The sequence below is a fragment of the Callorhinus ursinus genome, unplaced genomic scaffold, assembly GCF_003265705.2.
Source record: "Callorhinus ursinus isolate GAN/ISIS: 27379988/994484 unplaced genomic scaffold, GSC_fseal_2.0 scaffold5, whole genome shotgun sequence".
NCBI classification, from domain to species: Eukaryota; Metazoa; Chordata; class Mammalia; order Carnivora; family Otariidae; genus Callorhinus; species Callorhinus ursinus.
In genome coordinates this window covers 16,147,896-16,166,970 of record NW_027397067.1, presented here as the reverse complement: position 1 = coordinate 16,166,970, position 19,075 = coordinate 16,147,896, and the positions used below count along the sequence as shown (strand labels likewise).

At 37.7% G+C, this 19,075-nt stretch overlaps 1 protein-coding gene across 3 annotated transcripts in view; it reads left to right on the top strand.

Moving 5' to 3' along the window:
* The window catches only part of CYP7B1 (cytochrome P450 family 7 subfamily B member 1), a 184,011-nt gene that overhangs the window by 156,201 nt on the left and 8,735 nt on the right, over positions 1 to 19,075 (top strand). For 2 of the 3 annotated variants that reach the window (XM_073892825.1, XM_073892827.1), the window contains 3 exons: positions 2,864 to 3,451; positions 3,939 to 4,145; positions 14,669 to 14,844. In XM_073892825.1, coding sequence (XP_073748926.1) covers positions 2,864 to 3,451; positions 3,939 to 4,145; positions 14,669 to 14,844 — 971 coding nt within the window. Of the gene's footprint in view, positions 1 to 2,863; positions 3,452 to 3,938; positions 4,146 to 14,668; positions 14,845 to 15,447; positions 15,754 to 19,075 lie in introns of those variants that run through there. The other variant, XM_073892826.1, reaches the window with a different exon arrangement.

Genomic DNA, 19,075 nt, shown 5'->3' with positions numbered 1-19,075 from the left:
TTTATGAATGTATATGTGTTTTCCTAACTGTCTGATTAAAGATTACAAAGAAACTCTGGTTTTGCATCTCACATTAGCAGATGGTGGACAGATGGTTTAAATTAATATTAATTTTGGAAAACTTAGCTTAAATTGTTTATACTGAAGATTAAAAGTTGGAAAGCCAACTAACATCTCCAGGGTTATTAGTACTTCCAAACCCACTTGAAAAGTAAAATCCGGAAAATGAAAACGTCTACTTTTAAAGCAATCCACATCTTACTCAGAAAGATAGTTAATAAAACACAATGCCTTGAGGTTGAAGAAATTAAAATAAGAATGAGAAGGAGAAAATACAGATTCTGGAGTATAAAGAGCCTTAACGAGTGAGAATTTTATCTACAAATAAATTGATTTTAACTAATCAGTAATGATTTTTTAAAAAGAACCTGTAATAACTGCTCATTAAAAAAACTATTAATAATTGGCTCCTAACTGGAACCAGTTTTTCCACATTTAGGTTTTATTTCTTTTAATTGAAATGAATCTCATAGTTTCTTCCCATATCCTTACCCCCAAGGGGGAGAGAGAGAGGGGAATGTATGTGTATTTGTGACGAATTGTAGACGAAAACTCTCACATTCACACAGCCTCTATTTCAGTAGGCCAGTGGCCAGTAGCTCATGCTGTCTTGGCTGAATATAGTTTTATCTTTCCACTTAGATTTTAATGAATGTAGAAAATTAGTAGGAAAAATTCAAAATATTCCCTAAAAATTGCATGTTTTACAAACTGAAACTTTTATACATTCTCTGAATTTTAGTGGCTAATTTAAAATAACCCTAAAGATATGTAGCAAAATCTTCTCATTTGGTGAAAGGAGGAAAGTATGAATCACCACCTGTGAAAATACATAGCTTTGCCTAAAATTATATCTTTTGCAGAATGAGAGAATTCACTTTTTTTCAATTATTTGTCAGGCAGATGCTGGCAATTTTATTTAATTAAGATGCTATGGTAAAGCAGGTGTCATAAAATATGCTCCAATCCGGTTGAGTCCTTTTTGCTCTCGCTAAGGGGGAAAAATCCAGTTTACTTTATTGATGCAGCTTTGGGATCTGACCAGAATGAATAGCCACTTCTAGCTTTACCCTCATTCCTAGATTGGCCCACCTTATTAAATAAATCAAGGAGAAATATGGTGAATAAAATTCAAGACATATGATTTATTTTTAGAAAAAAAATCTTAGCACATGTATATGAATGTATATTAAAAGCTTAAATGATGTTTTAAAATTGTAAAACCAAAACACATTTATCCTGTTTCAAGAATTACGTTGAAAGTTATTCAAAACCTTATTCTAAATCCTGTACCACGTTGAATTTAATTTCTGTGATGCTGTTTGAATTAACAATAAATAACAAGTGAGGCGTTGTTGGTCTAAGAAAGTACACTCACATACACGCACACACACACCAGAGGAATAATAAAGTGAAGGAGAAAATGTGAATGATCCTACAGACTTTAATGTCTGTTGTTTTCTAGAAGGCAATAAATAGGCATTACACTTTGTAGGATCATCTAAACTTAATGTGTGTTCTTGGGAAAGAAAGATTTATTAAATGCCATTATTAAATACTATTTGCATAATACTTCTATTTAGGAGTCTTAAAACAGCACTCTAGTGAGAAGAAATCAGCCCTGTGTGAGGAAAAGAACAGTGCATGGGGAGTGTCTTCTTGTCCAGGCTCTGCGGGGAGCAAGGTAGAGCTGGGAACTCTTCAAGTTTCCGACAGTTTTGAGAGCCCTACCAAAGTAGGACTATGTTCCTCACTATGCTGCCTTGAATCACTTCAGGCCCCTATCAAAAATAAAGACTCATAGGTCCCACATCTCAACCTTCTGAATCAGAATCAGGCAGAAATCTGTATTTTTAACTAGTACCCTACGTCTCTTAGTTGGGTAAGTTTGGACAACACTGATCTATGAAAAGACCAAATGTCACCACTTCAAAGAACTCTTGCTGATAGGTAACTCCCAGCAGACCAAAGCAGATTTCACTTTCTACTTCCCTTACCTTGTGTTCACACCTCTGCTAGAATGATTTCTTTACATCTTTTTCTCTTAAGAGGAAAGAGATCCAAACAAGTATCTGAATCTCAGTAAGTGTTGAATGGAGGGATGAATGCATGAATGGACAGGTTCTCGTTTGGAATCCTGTTTTAGTCACAAATCAGTAAGTAACCTTGGACATATTACCAAATCTCCACGAACCACTGTTTTCTCATCTATAAACAAGAAAATGCTGGCAGTTGTGATTTGGTATTTGTCACATTAAACATTAATTGGTGAGTATATGCTTCATACCACATCTCCATTTGTCTGAGTTAAAATTATCATGTCCAACCAAAGCTAAGATGATATGAAGTATGAAATGGCTCTCCATGAAGTGTAAATAATAATTTGATATGTTCGTTTGTTTGATGTTTGTTTTCTGTTTGTATTATTAGGGAAATATGAGAAATGTTTAAGTCAAGGGATTCTGAGGATGTTTCAAGGTAGTTTAAATATTTGGGTATTTAACTAAAATAAAAGAGTATCTTTTTAACCGACTGAGCCACCCAGGCGCCCCCCAAAATAAAAGAGTATCTTTTTAAAGGTCATTCAGAACTTAAGAATATTAGAGTTTCTCCCACTATCTTCCATTTTTAAAGGAAACGTGGGGAATCTTTGAACGAAATGGATATTTATTAAACTTTGCACCTTTCTAGGTGTTAGTTATTAAGGTCTTTATAATTTTGATTAAAATCTTTTCAAATTTCAGGTATGTTGTTTGTTTGTTTTGCTCCCAACTGAGCTCATATTCTCATTTATTTCTTTTAGGCAAGTATATAACATTTATCCTGGACCCTTCTCAGTACCAGTTAGTAATGAAAAGTCCCAAATTAAGCTTTCGAATATTCACTAATAAACTATTAAGGAAAGTATTTTCCATCGAAAAGTTGGCAACCAATGATGACCTGAACAATGACCTTCATGGCTGCTATCATCTTTTACAAGGGACGTCTTTGGACATACTCACAGAAAACATGATGCAGAATTTAAAACAAGTATTTGAACTCCAGCTATTAAAAACCACAAATTGGGACACGGCATACCTGTTGACATTCTGCAGCTCAGTAATATTTGAGGTCACGTTCACAACCATATATGGACAATCTCTTCCTGGCAATAGGAAAAAATTTATTACTGAGCTAAAAGATGATTTCTTAAAATTTGATGACAAATTCCCATATTTAATATCAGACATACCCATAGAGCTTCTAGGAAATGTCAAATCTATTAGAAAGAAACTTATAAAACGCTTGACATCAGAACACTTAGCTAGGACACAGGGATGGTCAGAAGTTGTTCAAATGAGGCAAGATATCCTGGAGAAATACTATACGCTTGAGGACTTTGAAATAGGAGGTAAGAAACTTCTGAATGATTACTTGTCTAAAATAAAATAATTTACAATAGACCTTTGAAATAAAAAGACAAAATGGTGACCTTGAAAATTTTTATGCTCTTTCTAATTGGTTAGTGATAAAATGTTTTACTCTGAAAAACCCTCTGTGATAATTGATTTTTTCTTTTTTTTTCTTTTTTTTCTTTTTTTTTTTTTTTTTTCTAAGGTGGTAAAACAAGATACTTAATGGGGATAATGAGAAAGAGTATAACTAAGCTGCATTTACTTCTCTTATCTCATCCCCCACCTCCCCACCCCCCACGTGCACATTACATTTTAAACTATTCTCATTAAGCAGAAAATTAGACTTCAGAAGCCTATTGGTCCTCATTAGCATGCACTGATCCTTGGCTGGGTCTGTGTCCTAACATCTTTTAATTAGCACACTGCAAATCTAATCAGTGTAATAAACGCTATTAATCTTCCTTTTCACTTATTTTCTCCCAGCACATCATTTAGGCTTTCTCTGGGCTTCTGTGACAAACACTATTCCAACTACGTTCTGGGCGATGTATTACCTCCTACAGCACCCAGAAGCTATGGCAGTGCTGCGTGACGAAATTGACCATTTCCTGCAGTCAACAGGTCAAAAGAAAGGGTCTGGATTTCCCATCCAGCTCACCAGAGAACAATTGGACAGCCTGGTCTACCTAGGTAATTTATTTTTATCTGTTATGAAGAAAAGAAGGTACCTCTCTGCAAACTCAGTTTATCACTCAAAGCTGTTTACCAAGAGGTGGAGGACACAGCTGCCTAATTGACATAATAACACCCATTTACATCAATTATAAATTATGTAGTTTATAGCTGTAGATACTCTCATTACATGTAAACATTAAGGCCTAGGTAATTAACTATGCAAGGTATGCAAAAGGCTAACCCAAAGCTTTGCAATTATTTGAAAAAAAAGTTTATGCCTATTAAGTCATTTGATTCTGAGCATCTGTTGGTGTGCTAACACTTTCCAAACACTGCTACACTATCTTGACAAGAAAGGTATTTGGGGATTGAAAAAGAGAGTATTTCAGAAAGGCAACTTGTGTACAAGATGTAGTTATTCTTCCCTAAGATGGTGTCTATATTTTCAGGCAGAGGTTAGGATGTTTTATACAGCTTGAAGTGTATGATTCTCAAAAAGGTAGTAAAAGTGATTTCCCCTGGAACTTCCTGCTTTAAACGTACTTGGGGGAGAAAAAGGAAGAAGAAGGTAGGAAAAAAAGGGAGACAGGAAGGAAATAAGAAGCAACAGCTACGAATTACTCCATGTGAAGTGTCAATATTTTATAAAATATTCACTGACTCATGAGATATGCATGGTCACTATTTCAAATATGTTTGAGGTCAGGAATGACTAAGTCATTTTTCTATTTCTATGTAGACCTATACGCCAGTGATTTGAGCTTTTGATGACAATGGATTGCATTCTCCTTTACTGGTTTTGATAAGACACTTCATGTCTTTATATGAATAAACTTTATCTCCCCAAGTTAAATTCCATATCAACGAGTTATTTTCTGTCCCTTCTGTATTGACATTTCCTCCTGTGATATCCTTTACTATACAATAATCCAAGACCCTTTGGACGCATGTAAGAGTAAGTCTTTATATATCTCTGTTGCTTCACTCCTCTGATAATGTAGGCAAGTATTTTAGCCTATGGTGGCCTCAATTGTTTATCTTTTAAGTGTGTTCCAGGTGCTTTGATGGGAACTTCTGGGAGCCAAGAACTTACAGATCTTGAGTAGTGTTGATTGTCGGGCGACATTAAAAAGACTGGCCCATGTGTTCTAGAGAATGTTCCCACTGAGTAGGCTAAGACCCATCAGAGGCAATAGCAGGAAACTTGTCTTGTACTGACAGTGGGTTAGCTCGTTCAATCAATTGGGATAAATGTGTCACCTTCTAGTTTGTTGTTTTTTAGCATACATTAGCAAAGTCATTCTATATTTGCTCGGTGAAAGAAAATAATCCCAACATTTTAAAAATACAAATATTAATTTGGTTTTCTTTGCAGAATTATTGATGAACAAATCCAAAAAATTTGCATAAAATTCTGGGCAGTAATCTTCACATGGATACACATTATTTTGGGGGTAGAAGATTTATAGTTCTATGAAAATCAAGGTTGCTTTCCTATGTATTCAAGTAATTTCAGTTGTATTTTATGAATCAGATGATGCATACTGGAAACTAGAGCAAATAAACTTAAAGGAATATGTGTTTGTATTCTGTACACAGTTATTACTTTTAAAAATTTAGTTGAAATTCATCAACTCTCTTCTTACTTTCAGTGTGTTGTTGAAAGAAAAGATCATTTTTTAAAATGATGGTATTGAAGCAGAAATGTTTAAATGTATTTGGTCAGAAAAAATGGCAAGTTCCAGCACTACACTTTGGGTCCGTTTAAGTCCATAGCTAGAGCTAGAGATTTGCATGCTTGGAGCCCTCATAAATTTGTGGCTCCCTTATCAACAAATGAGCAATAACGATCCCAAGAGAGTATAGATCTACCTGGATAAAGGAAGCACCTTCAGCAATCTAGAAAAGGTGGATGTTTGTTCATCGTGACCTTGGTTACCAGCAGAGGCCAGTGTTGTTCATTACGAGAATTTAATCTTCTAGAAAATAATGTGCATTTTTTCTTACATGAGATAGACAGTTCTTTGCAGATTGAAACAAATTTTTGTATGAATCAGTTACACAACAGATAACCTCTGCATCTAGTCGCAGTTCAGTTGTGAATATTCCTCTATATCAGAAGAGTATGACTATATGTACAAAGGGAAGATTTATAGGATTAAATATTTGCAGTGTACGCCATGGTATGGGTGTATGTGTTTCCCCTTTTTCACGTCCCTAAGGACAGAGGTCTATGTATTCCAAGTGCATTTCTTTATAAAGAAAGCCGTCTTTAATTTTTAGTATTATAAGGAAAAAGATCGCAAGCATGAAATGAATGCTGCTTTTTTTTAACGAGTAAGAAGAAAGAAGATTTTTTTTTAACAAAGATTTTGCATGTCAGCATACACTGATTATACAGTAAGGTTGAAAGGAAAGTTAGAATGCCATAGAAATGAGTGCCTTATTCCTGAACAAGAATGATTTCTCTTCTTTAGAGTGATTACAGAAGACAAAGCCCAATGGGACATAGGTTTATTGTGATGCAAATCATTGTGCATATATTATTGACATTTGTGGCTCAGTCCTGTAGGCCTTACATGTATCAAATTTCCTCTGACATCATATACACTTAATATCAGCAAAAGTTAAAATATGTAACATAGATTGGGCTTTTAAGTACCAAGCCTGTTTAAGATTACTCAAAGCAATCATCTGTTGTAAGAGGTTGTGAGGGATTTATGCTTTTCTCCAGTCCTCTTGAGAATCTTTCTTTAAAACCATTCTACCCTTTTCTTTTAGATAAAGAAAAACACAACTTTCTATTTTTGTATATTTATGTACCTTATCTTATTATAAGGACTCTGCTTATCATGACCTCACTAAAATTTTATATCTCTGTGTTTAGTAAAGGTCTCTACAACAAAATTTAAATATAATTTTAAAAATAAGTTAGTAACTACAGTGAGACTCAGGTAGATGTCAGTGGGGGCCTAAATCTCAACAGGAAGAGTTGCTGTTTGAACGGAAGTTTGAGAAACCCTGAGAGAAAAGTACGAATTTTTCAGTTTTCTGGGAAAGAAAAACCTGGGGTGGAGGTAGGATTTAGAACTATAGATTTCCAAGACAGGGAAAGGAAAAGGAGAAAAGATGAGTCAGAGAGAAGATAAGACAAAAAAGAGAATGCAAGGAGAGGAAGCTCTCAAAATCGGAATTTTGACAAATGAAAGCAGATAACCTCACTGGAGTACTACTTCTGACTTCCACGTTTACCTAGATAATGTATATACATGACTTAAAAAGTATGGGTTCAATAAATGTCATCTATTTCTATCACCAAAATAATCTTTAATCTCAGTGCTATCCCTACTACAATGTGCATGTTGTGTTCTTCATTTTCAGTTATTTGTGAACCAAGCTGGTTGCAAATTCAAGTTTATCTTACCCCACAGGCATGCTCTCTCTGTGCATCACACATGAAAAAAACAAACCTGCTTTAAGTAAGAAGAACGTAAGTCAAAGTGGATTATAACTTCTGAACTGAATAACTGAGTAATTCAGGCGAATTGCAGGCACCTAATTTTGTTCAATTACATATCCCCAAAATGAGAATAGTCACACATGTGGTGGTAGTGAGGGATATTGCAATAAAAGGAGGTGCTATAAAACCAAAGCTCAGCAAAATTTGCACAACTTTCTTAAAAGGAGATCATATATTATAAAATGTTCCCCTAGAATTATAAGCCTGCAGTGATTCTCCAACAAAATTCTATCAAAAATTGCTAAGCCCATTGTTTGTAATTAGTAAGGAGAAAGAAACAGAAAGAAATGATCAGTTAGAAAAGATAAAGATCCTTGAATAACAAGTGATGAGTATTAGATGTAGTCGATATTAAATATATTAATGACCGCAAAATTTTAAGGCAATTTTACGGACTCAAACGTTGTTTCCTGTGATCTTCACCAAAATACTGGGGGGATTGGGGCAGCGATTATTTTGTCATGATTTTTATAGATGAGAAAATACCAGGATGCTAAATAACTTGAATGGAGATAAAGGGTTTTCTGGCCACCCCCAGGCTTCTCTTGGGCTTGTCTGATAGCAGAATCCTTGGAGTCCTTTTTTATTGTCTTAGCTGAGAGAGGGGAGGGATTCTTTGTATCTTGATTTAGCAAAGCTAGCCATGATATGCACATGTACGAGATCAGATAATTTGAACAAGATAATGATAGAGTTAACTATATTTTTAATTTCCAGATGAGACAGTACGAATGACAATATTAACAACTATTTATTATGTGATAGGCACTGTGCTACCTGCTTTACATATATTAGCTTATTTAACCCTCAAGTATTATTATCTTCATTGAATTATTAGACAACAAGATTCAGAAAGATTAGTTAACCAAGTCAAGGCATGCAGCTAGATTGTGGTAGAACCAGAAATTGATGCTCGGTCTCACTTAAAAGCTAGCCCAAAAATACTGTCACTGCAAGGGGAAAATGCTCCAGAACTGTGCCAGAGACATTGACCACTATTTTACAACGATATGGATCACTAAGGTTCACATCAGAATCTTGTGGGTGTTTTTTTAAATAAAAATAAATTTTTCATTTTAGAATAGGTTTAGATTTACAGAAAAATTACAATGATGATAGAGTTCCTATATACCCCCCCCCCACACACACACATACAGTTCTCATTAACATCTTCAATGCGGTTGTTTGTCACAGTTGTGGGTATTATTTTGAGAAAAAGTTCATTCAATATTAAAAATAATTGTGTATTTGAAAAATCATACAGGGACACCTGGGTGGCCAGTTAACCATCTGACTCTTGATTTTGGCTCAGGTCATGATCTCAGGGTCATGAGATCAAGCCCCACATTCAGCTCCACACTCAGGGGCAAGTCTGCTTGAGATTCTTTCCCTCTGCACCTCCTCTTGCTGGCACATGTGTATGCTCGCTCTCTCTCTCAAATGAATAATTTTAAAAGAAAAGAAAAATCGTACATAATTTAGACAATAAATTTAATAAAACCCTCTTTTCCAATGGATATATTCAGGAAGTATGAATTCTTCTTCATTTAGAAACTTCTTTCTGGAGAAGGAAAGAGAGAGTTGTCTTTCACAAAGGGGTACACCAGAGATCAGATATTGAGATTTTTCTAGGTAAAGAAACGTTGATCAAAAAGTGAAAAAGACCAATTTGGATGTGTATCAAATTATCAGTTCAGCACAAAGCTAAGAGACTTAGATAATACAATGACTACTAGAAACAGGAATTGAGAGGGAAACTGAGAATGCAAAGAATTGTACTTAGGTCAAGCATCAACTGCCTAAGACTAGGATGAGGAAATGTGTGGCTTAGCAGAAAAGTGTTTAAAGTGGTGGTTCTTAACCTTGATTACTCATTGGAATCAACCAAGGAGCCTTAAAAACTACTCATACCTGATCCCACCCCCAGAGGTTCTGATTTCATTGGTTTGGGGTGCAAGCTGATGGCTTTAAAAGCTCCCCCGGGTGATTCCAATGTGCAACCAAGGTTCAAAACCACTAATTCAAAGGTTTAGTTAGTGCAGTGGTTCTTATTCCATTGGTCTGGAATGGAGCATTTATTTTTTTTAAACCATTTCAGGTGATTGTAATGGGCAGCCAGGGCTGATAACCTCTGGAATATCAGAAAACTTAAGACAAGTCAGTGGTGATATGATTTCAAAAATCAGTTGTTCCTCTGCTTCCAACAAAACATTAATAGAAGTCTGGTATGCAAGGTAAAGAAAGTAGTTCCTCTCTACATTTCTAGTTTAAACACCACACCCACTTCTGCCACCTTTTAAGAGGCAGGTTGGCTAATTGATTTCATCCAGGATGTCAAAAGACTAAAGGCCACGTCATCTCTGACATACAATTTAAAAATGACGTGATAGTTGTCTTTAAATATTTTTAAAGGGCTGTCATGTGGAAGAGGGATTAGAATTTTTCTTTCTTTCTTTTTTTTTTTTTTTGCCCTTGTCTTGTCGAAAGGGTAGAAATTAAAAGGAGGAAAATTTCAGCTCAGTGTGAAAAATAACTTTCTACTAAAGTGGACTTTCTGAATGCCATCTTTAGAAGTATCTGCTCAGAAATTGCGCAGAATCCTCTCGAGGACGTTGTGGCGCATTCCTGTTTATATGCACCTCCCAACTTTGAACTGTCCAGATTGCAGTGTCCACGAAGGCCAAATCCATATGCTTTGTTTTCTTTTTTTTTAACCAGTAGAAGTGGTCCAGTGCCTTGAACAGAGTAGGACCTTAATAAACATTTATTGAACATATGAATGTTGAATTTACCTTTCTATATATTTCAGCAGGAAACTAAAGGTTGTGTCTGCAATTCAGAGTAAAAGTAAACATTTGTACCAATTCAGATTTATTCTTTATTTAAAATACAGTTGTTGAGCTAAAAATTAGTTATTTGCTTCAAGTTATCTGATTATTTCTTTTCTTTAAGATTTATTTATTTATTTGAGAAAGAGAGAGAGCACACACACAGGGGGAGGGGCAGAGAGAAAATCTTAAGCAGACTCCCCACTGAGCGGGGAGCCGGGCACGAGGTCAATCCTACCACCCTGAGATCATGACATGACCCCAGCCAAAACCAAGAGTCGGACGCTCAACCAACTGAGCTACCCAGCGTCCATGATTATTATAATTTCTAATTTACTTTCTCACCTGTCTTAAAGGCAGTTATGTAAAAATGTGCACACACATCTGGAGCCTCGCTCCATTTCTTCACACCTTCTAGAGCGCTGCCCGCAGATCCTCCTGTCCTCACTCCTCGTTCACCTTTGTAGGACCGCCCAGTGTTCAGCCCCAGTGGACCGTAGTGGGGCCTGGCTGTCCATTTCACTCCAGCTATCACTGCTATCCACTGATCATCATGACTAATCAGATGGTATGACAGTCTGCACCAATCATTAAGATGACCCAAATTAACAGCCTGGCCATGTCACAGTACATTCATTCCACATATACAGACATGGCCTAAGTGTGAGGCAGAAACTTGGATGTGCTTATTTGTATTTGCATCGTTACATGCATTATTGATTGTCATGAGCTGCTTCAACGCTTTAAATCTGCAAATGAGAATCATCTGTTAATTATTACAGCCAGAATGGAGATCTGAGGGCAAAAGACAAAGTGTACATGCCTTTTTCTACCAGCATATCCTTTCGTTTGCCATTTTCCTTCACAGTTACATGGTAAAGCATCTTAGCGCAACACATTCCCCAGCTTTTTGCTTAGAAGGGATACTTAATCAGAATGTTTTTAGATCCGGAAAAGAGAAACAGATCTCTCCTAGCCAGGTGAAGAAGGTAGTTCAGGCTCTGAATTGTAAGTTCATGGTGGGAATTCTGTAATCCAATTTCCTACTGTATACTGGTTAGTAAAGCTCAGTTCTTGACAAAACACAGGCAGCCTTATCTTAATCACAATTCCAATTGTTGGCACCTTGTGGTGCCTGGTGTAAATTATCCCCCAAATATTTGCATTCTTGATAGCCATTTCTCTACAATGCATTTAATAAGTAGAGGGTCCTATTACCTGCTAAATGTTAGTATAAATTAACAATCCATTATGTACAATAAGTTTTATAAAACATTTACAGATAGAGATCATGTTTAATTAAAATTAACTTGCATATGAAAGCCAAGTGCACTAATGATCACAATGACCTTTTATTACCTACAGTCCCTTGTTTTGGCTGGATGATTGACAGCTTGCTGTTTGGCTACCATGTTGAATTTCAGCTGACAAGACTTTTCATTTTAACTCAATTTGCCCGCCTATCACAAGCTGGTGGCAGGCCAGACCCAAGTCACCCAGCTTTGCCTCAGCAGCTTGCTCTACTTCTCATTAGTACGCATTTATTCAGTGGAAATTGGAAGACAAATGCTTGAAGGCATGTGAACTAAGTATAGCAAATTAGGTTTAAAGACTGAATATTTATAAGTATATGGAAAGTTTTTTTTTTTTTAATTCTAGAGCGAATTGAGAACTGAGTGCTAGCTTTGGTATAAAAGAAATGAAGATAGCAGGGGGAAGGAGGATTCTAAGAATAACAATACTATAAGCTTTTTCTTTCCATTTTGGAAATATGTAAAATCTCTCTGACAACACCTTATCAAATACCAACCTGGCCTCTCTTTCGTGGAGTGCTTGCACAATGAAGTTTAACACCTCGTGTGTGAGAAGGGGGGGGAAAATGAGGGTCATGTTCATTTGTTGCTTGGTTATCCCTTGGTATGTTTTAAATTGCCTTGTTTGTTCGGCAGTAGCACAGAAACAGATGTTGCTCTCCCGTGCAGGATAATTTACTGTACCTCCTGGTGCAGCATGGAAGTCCTCCCAGGGCCCAGCTGGTCTGTCAGTGGCACTGGCTGGTGTCTGCTCAACTATGACAACTACAAGTAGAGGCTGCAATTTTTTTTTATTGTGCAGTTGTCATTCTTCTCAACATATAGCTCTGCCCGCGTCCTTACTGGGGCTGGTGGAAAAGCTGCTGGCTTTTGTGTCTGTACGTTGTAACGCAGAGCCATGGAAGCTCCCCCCTCCATTGTTGATAATAATGCAACTCATTACTTTTGTCATCTAATGATTATCGGCATGATCGCTCAGAGCGAGAGCCAACCTCGTCTTGCACACATAACTGGTACTGGAAGGTAAAACAGATTTGTCATTTACGATCTGACCGCTAAGCCACACTTTGGGCTCCATTATTGTGATTAACTTCTGCATAAGATATGCTTGCCCAATTGTCATTTGCGATCCCGCAGTGGGCGCAAGCTGCCATGCTTCCCTCGAGCCCATTGGCCAGTCGGATGGGACCATGTTATTCGGACTGGTAAATGCCTGCCCTGCCACAGAGCCACCCCACAATGATTTTGCTTTTGCATTTCTTCTTCCCACACGCCTACTGGACTTGGGGGAACAGCACTGCTACATATGTCAGCTACCATTTCACACCACAGGCGAAAATGGTGCTGTGCTGTTGTTGATCCAACAGAGCCAGCAGCCATACCTGGGAAGCTGACCCTTGCTTTTCACCATAGAAATGTTGGTCACTGGTGTCCTGCCAGCTGAAATCCGTCATGTCAAGTGCCTTGTGGCTATCTGCAGTAGGGTCCACGTTCCAAAACCAAAGTTCTTTTCTGGCCTCATCACCAACAAACCGATTTGACTCTGCCTGATTATAATAACGAAGGCAGTCCAAAAGAATATGCACAGCTTCACTGTACGTCACATTGAATCACCACACTGGCCACACAGAGTGGACCGCAGCCTCATTTCTTTAGACAAATGCACGCTGAGGGGAAAATGTCCAGGGAGAAGGCACCCAAAGCTACTTGATATCCCTGTGCAAGCTCTGCGTAGATTTAAATTTTAGTGAAATAGCATTTATTTTTCTTTTTTCGCTGATGCAAGCCCTCACTGAACTGACCAGTGCACTGCTATAATCTAATAATTGAGTACTCTATGTTTCTGAGCTTTGCTGAACACCAAGAAATTGGTGTGTGTGTGTGTCTAAATTGCAAGCCATAAACACAACGATTTGTTACCATGTGAAAGGGGGAAGATGCTCAACTGGAGCTCTTTTTCACATTGCTGATTAGAAAGGATCAAGCTTTATATTCTAGGACCCATTCACGCTGGTGAAAACATAGTCAGTTTTGATTATGAAGACAGAGACGCAGACCTAGACAGGAGCTACATGCTGATATGCATGCTATCAGAATGATTTATGCAAATTATGCATATTATTCCCAAAGGAATTCCTCCTCAAACTGCCAGGATAAATTGCCGGAAATTAGCCATAAAATCTGTCGTGCTAGGAGCAAAAGGTGAAGGCCACTGGGAAAGCAAGGACATTCAGCTTCTGGAATCTTCCAGGTTATGATGGTGGCTATTATTTTCTCTGGATGCTGAGGAAAATACGGTTTTCTTCTGAATCCTATGAAAGTCTTTTCTTCTTTGAAATTTTTCCAACAAATGCTGACCCACATTTTATTTACAGCTAGCATAAAAGAAATTAAGTGTTAAGCCATTGAAGAAAGCACTACTACAGTTACTTTACTATTAACTGCCTAAGTGGTTATTAAATGCCTAAGCCTGGCTTTAAAGATGTAGCTGTTCTGAAGGGTGGTGAAGTAACCCACCAGCAGCGTTCTTCAGCTGGGAGATGGTTTTAATGTCCAATGGATATACCTATCACACAGCATTTCTCTCTTGCAAACCTTTCCTTCCTACAAAAATCCTAGCTAATAACCTGTCTGCCCAAGTACAGCACAGCAGCATTCTGTCTGTGACTGGGGCCAGGTCACAGCTCTCTCCCCCGCCTCCTCATTGCTCTGGGAGTCCAAGACCACCAGGGCTCTCCCCTTGGTGCTCAATGGATCTGATTAGAAAAGGGTCCCCTTTTCAATCAAAGCTATTGGTAATGAGCTTAATGACAAATTGAGAACACTGTTCAGGAGCAGTCATGTTTTAATAAGCTGTTGCTTGCTTGTGTCCTTCAGAAAGCACCGTTCTCGAGGTTTTACGACTATGCTCATTTTCAAGCATCATGCGTTTTGTTCAAGAGGATTTGACTCTACAGTCAGAGACACAGGACTACTGTTTGCGAAAGGGGGACTTGGTAGCCATCTTTCCTCCAGCCATACATTATGACCCGGAAATCTTTGAAGCTCCAGAGGTAAACAAGCATTAGGCAGTCTTGTTGCTACTTCTTAGATAAACTGCAAGCACATTCCTCTTCCTCACACTGTCTTTCCGTGGTTTCCTTCTGCCACCTCATTCCAGAAGGAATTTGAGACGGATTGATGACTTCTGTTCTGCCTTCCAATGGGAAAATTTTCCTACTTACTGAAGTGTTTCCTAAGGATCCCTCTTCAAAGGTTTTGTGGTCTATAAATAGAAATAGAATGATGAGACTAAATGCTGGCTTCTTCAAATGAAATGGGCATTTTACGTTGACCATCATTACCTTTAGGCCAAAAATAGGTTTTGCTCGGCAGAGAATTATTGAAAACCATGGAGGGCTAGCTAATGACAGGTGGCTTAGAGAATAAAGAATGAGGACTGTTTTGCTAAGTGTTTCTAGAGTGGGGTTTACTGTCCCCAGATCGAGCACCATCATTGCCGTAGTTAAGCCCATATACTTTTTCACCTCTTACCAAAGGTATATGCCCCTTTTTGATCAATCAGGATGGCATTATGAACCTGAGATTGTAAAGCTGCTGCTCACGGGTGAAGCTCTGAGGGTAATTGTGTCATCTCCTTGTATTTTTTTCTGAAGCTGGAGTTAATGAATATCAAAGACTGGAAATTAATCCACCCTGGCTCATCCCTTAATACCACTTCAGAGGTTCACCACCTGCATGCAAATTGAATGCAGTCATATTCTGCCTGTGTGTCTCATGAAGTACTGTTTTTACTACAGTGGTTTTGTATATGAAATGCTATTTTTCAAAGGTAAACTTCTGTGCTCTTTTTGAGCAGTTCATAGGGGGATCACTTTTAAACCATTTCTAGGTTAGATGTTTTGCAGCCACGCTAGATGAAAATAGTGTTGAATTTTGGAAATTAATAAGAAGAGGACAGACTCCAAATACAATGAGATAATTTGCATCTATTTCATGAGCAAAGGCAAAATTTTTTAAGTGAGGGGGAAAGTATACACATGGTTTCTATGTGTTTCAGAAGAAGAGGCATTATATGTAGCTGATAACAAATCAGAAGTAGGGTATTAGTAAGTGAATGAACATTCTGTGGAAAACTAGCTTTGTCTCCACATTTGTAAATATAAAAAAAAATTATTCCACACAGATATTCAGTAAATAGGGCAAATAATAACTAATATTTAAAAAATATTTTAAATTTTAACTTTTATTTCTATCTATAGTTTTTTTATTTAATGTCTATTTATTATTTTCATTATGTGACTGTTCCACTAGTCATTGTTTACCATTCATATCATGATAGTAAAATCAACATTAAAGTTATCAGCAAATACACGATAAATGTTTACCAATTTACCGCTGTTTTTGCGGTACTGTTCTTTGGTCTCCAAAATTAACTAGCTAGTTTTTTTGCCAACATTGTTTTCTTGAAATTAGTTGTGGAATGCTGATCATTATTGGCACAGAAAAATATGACATGGTTCAGAATCATTTTTATATGATGTGGCAAGGTCTTACATAATCATTCATTCTGTGAACATTTACGGAGCACCTACTGCTATCAGACAAATAGATTTATTCCTGTCATTTTTATGAACTTCGGATGACAATAAGTAGGTGCTATAGATGCTCATAGAACAGATGCCCATCTGAAACCACCATCCATTGACAGTAAAAAAGAGAAGGAAATCCTGGGAAATTCTGCCCTTGGCCATTTGTCACTGAGAACACAGACCCAGAAGCTCTTCAGAGGCTCATATTCCCCACTGCCTATCTTTTGTGCCCTATAGATCTTGAACGGGAAGACCAGGCCTTAGATATAGAAAACAGACAGTAGCTATGAGTCCAGAAACTTGAAGAAGACCAGCTCCAGATGTAAGTATAGTTCTTCTTTGAGGACACAGATACTGAAGAGCCTTCGCAGAACATAGGTTCTCCCAACCCAATGAGGCATGATTTCAGGATGTTCAAGCCCAAGAGACTCTAGAATATCACATTCCAAAAAGAGTCCGTGGCCTTCCTTCACACACCTCTCTATTCCTAGAATGTTCCTCTTTGTCCACTCAAAAGGTTCCAGATGACTCCACAAGAATCACCCTTGATCACCGCTTCTTTGGCAGTGTTCCTGATTCCCACCTCATTACGTTCCTCAGAGAATTTGCCATTGCCCACTCTGTGGCCTCTTGTACCTTTGTTATAGTGCCTAGCACCTGCTGTTTTCCAATTATTTGTTGGTTTGTCTGTGCTCCCACAGGCTGTAAGCTCCAGAAGTGGAAAGACCCCAGCGCTCACTGCCTTCTCCGCATTCTTAGTGCCTAGCATACGAGGGTGTCCACAGGGCGAATAAATAAGGGGATGCTGGAAGGAATGAATGCTCTGAAAGTGAAAATACACTTCAATTAGAATTTTAAATCACCACCGATATTGCATATTCAAATATGTACTGGGCCTAACTAGAACAAATGGATGAAGTGGCTTGTGTATAAATGTAACAATACTATCAGGAGTGGTAAAATCTATGAGGAAAGGAGAGCCCAGAGGTATCTAAATAAGACCATTTGGCTACTTTTGAATTAGCCTTCAGCTCTTACAGGCACATAGGCCTAGCATGGCTGTCATTAAAAAAAAAAAAACTCAGAAAACAGATTTTGGGGTAAACTTTAGAATTTTTAAAGGTTTGGATAAACAATGTTTAAAAACACAACATGGGCTAAACAAAAAGTGTTTGGGGACCTAATTTGGTCTATAAGCTATCAACATGTAACTTCTGTGTAAAGAATTATTCTTTTTCTGAGTATTGGGTGCTTAGTTTATTGTAATAATAGCCACTTAGGTGGCTCTTGCCTATATGGGAAATCAATTGGCAACTAAAATTGAAGACAATGAGAGAGAGAGCACAGGAAACACCCCTTCTCAGTTTTCTTTTCCCTCTCTTCGTTGGTCTAAATGCTGTTCAAAAAAGCCTAGATAATTTAAGAATAGATAGCTTTTTAAATTTTTCTGAAGGCTTCCTCAACTTTACATCTATTATTAGCCAGAATTCAAGCAACTGGCGCTCACATAATTGGTAAATGGTGATGATTTCCTTTCTGCCAAAATGCAGCATCCCAACCTGGAACTATGAAGAGGAGCAAATCTATTGGTTGGTTTTTCTGTGGCCAGAGGTGGTAAGGTACAAAGGGAAGCCTGGAAACACTGTTGAGCCATAGGGAAGAAACAGCAAACTTTTAGGGTGGTAACACTTTATCGCAGCCATGTAGCCTCCTAAAGTAAGGACACAGGGAAACAACAAAGTAATTACAAAGCCACTGGAGCACTCCCAAAACCTCTGAAGCTGAAAGACCTTACCTGACCTCATGCAAGTCTGCCCTATCTAACTTCTCAGCCGTGTAGGGACTCTGAAATGATAAAACGAATTTGAAAGCCCTTGAATAAATTCTAAATCACTATAAAAACTGTTGTCTCAATATTGTTCTGATTATTGTCACTGTTCTACAAATATGCTAGTCATAACAAATGAGGAAATACTCTAATTTTTTGTCTGTACCTCAAATTGGAATAGAGATCATGCCACCAGTCTACTTCAGGGAAACAAATGTATACTGAGCATCTGTTATCCAAAAAGTACTTTGATGGACACAATGGGGCGCACAGAAATTTAAAAGGTCCTTGTCTTTAAGAGCTTAGAGTTCAGGGAATTGGCCTTATCACACAGCTGTGTTCTCAGAGCTAAGTGCTTCGTGTTGAGAGGGTTTCTGCCATACCGGTAAATTGGCCTTCATGCCCACTATGTTGGAATCAGCAGTGTGCTGGTAAAACAGCCCTCTGAAAAGCCCTGATTTTCTCAATGTTTGTGGTTTAAATACTCCCACGTGACTGATTTCATGTGACTAATATGAAGACCCTCAACGCAGAGCTGGGAGGAGATGTGCACACTCTCTCGAGCTAGTACAAACGAATTGGAATTTAAGTCATGCAGATAAAAAGGAACTCTGTCATCTTGCTCCCAGTAGGGCTGATTGTAAACCCAGGGCAAGAGTGTAGCCCCTTAGTCATCCACTCAAAACACTGGCAGTTCTTATTTTAGAAACTTTTCTTTCCTCTACTCTGGATTCCTACACCCAAAATGATAACTGAATGAATACGAACCCTGATTATATTGTATGTCACCCACCTCAGCAAGGCTACGTTTTAATGCCTTTTTAACTTCAGTGTTTCACATACAGGAAGTGCTCAAAACAAATC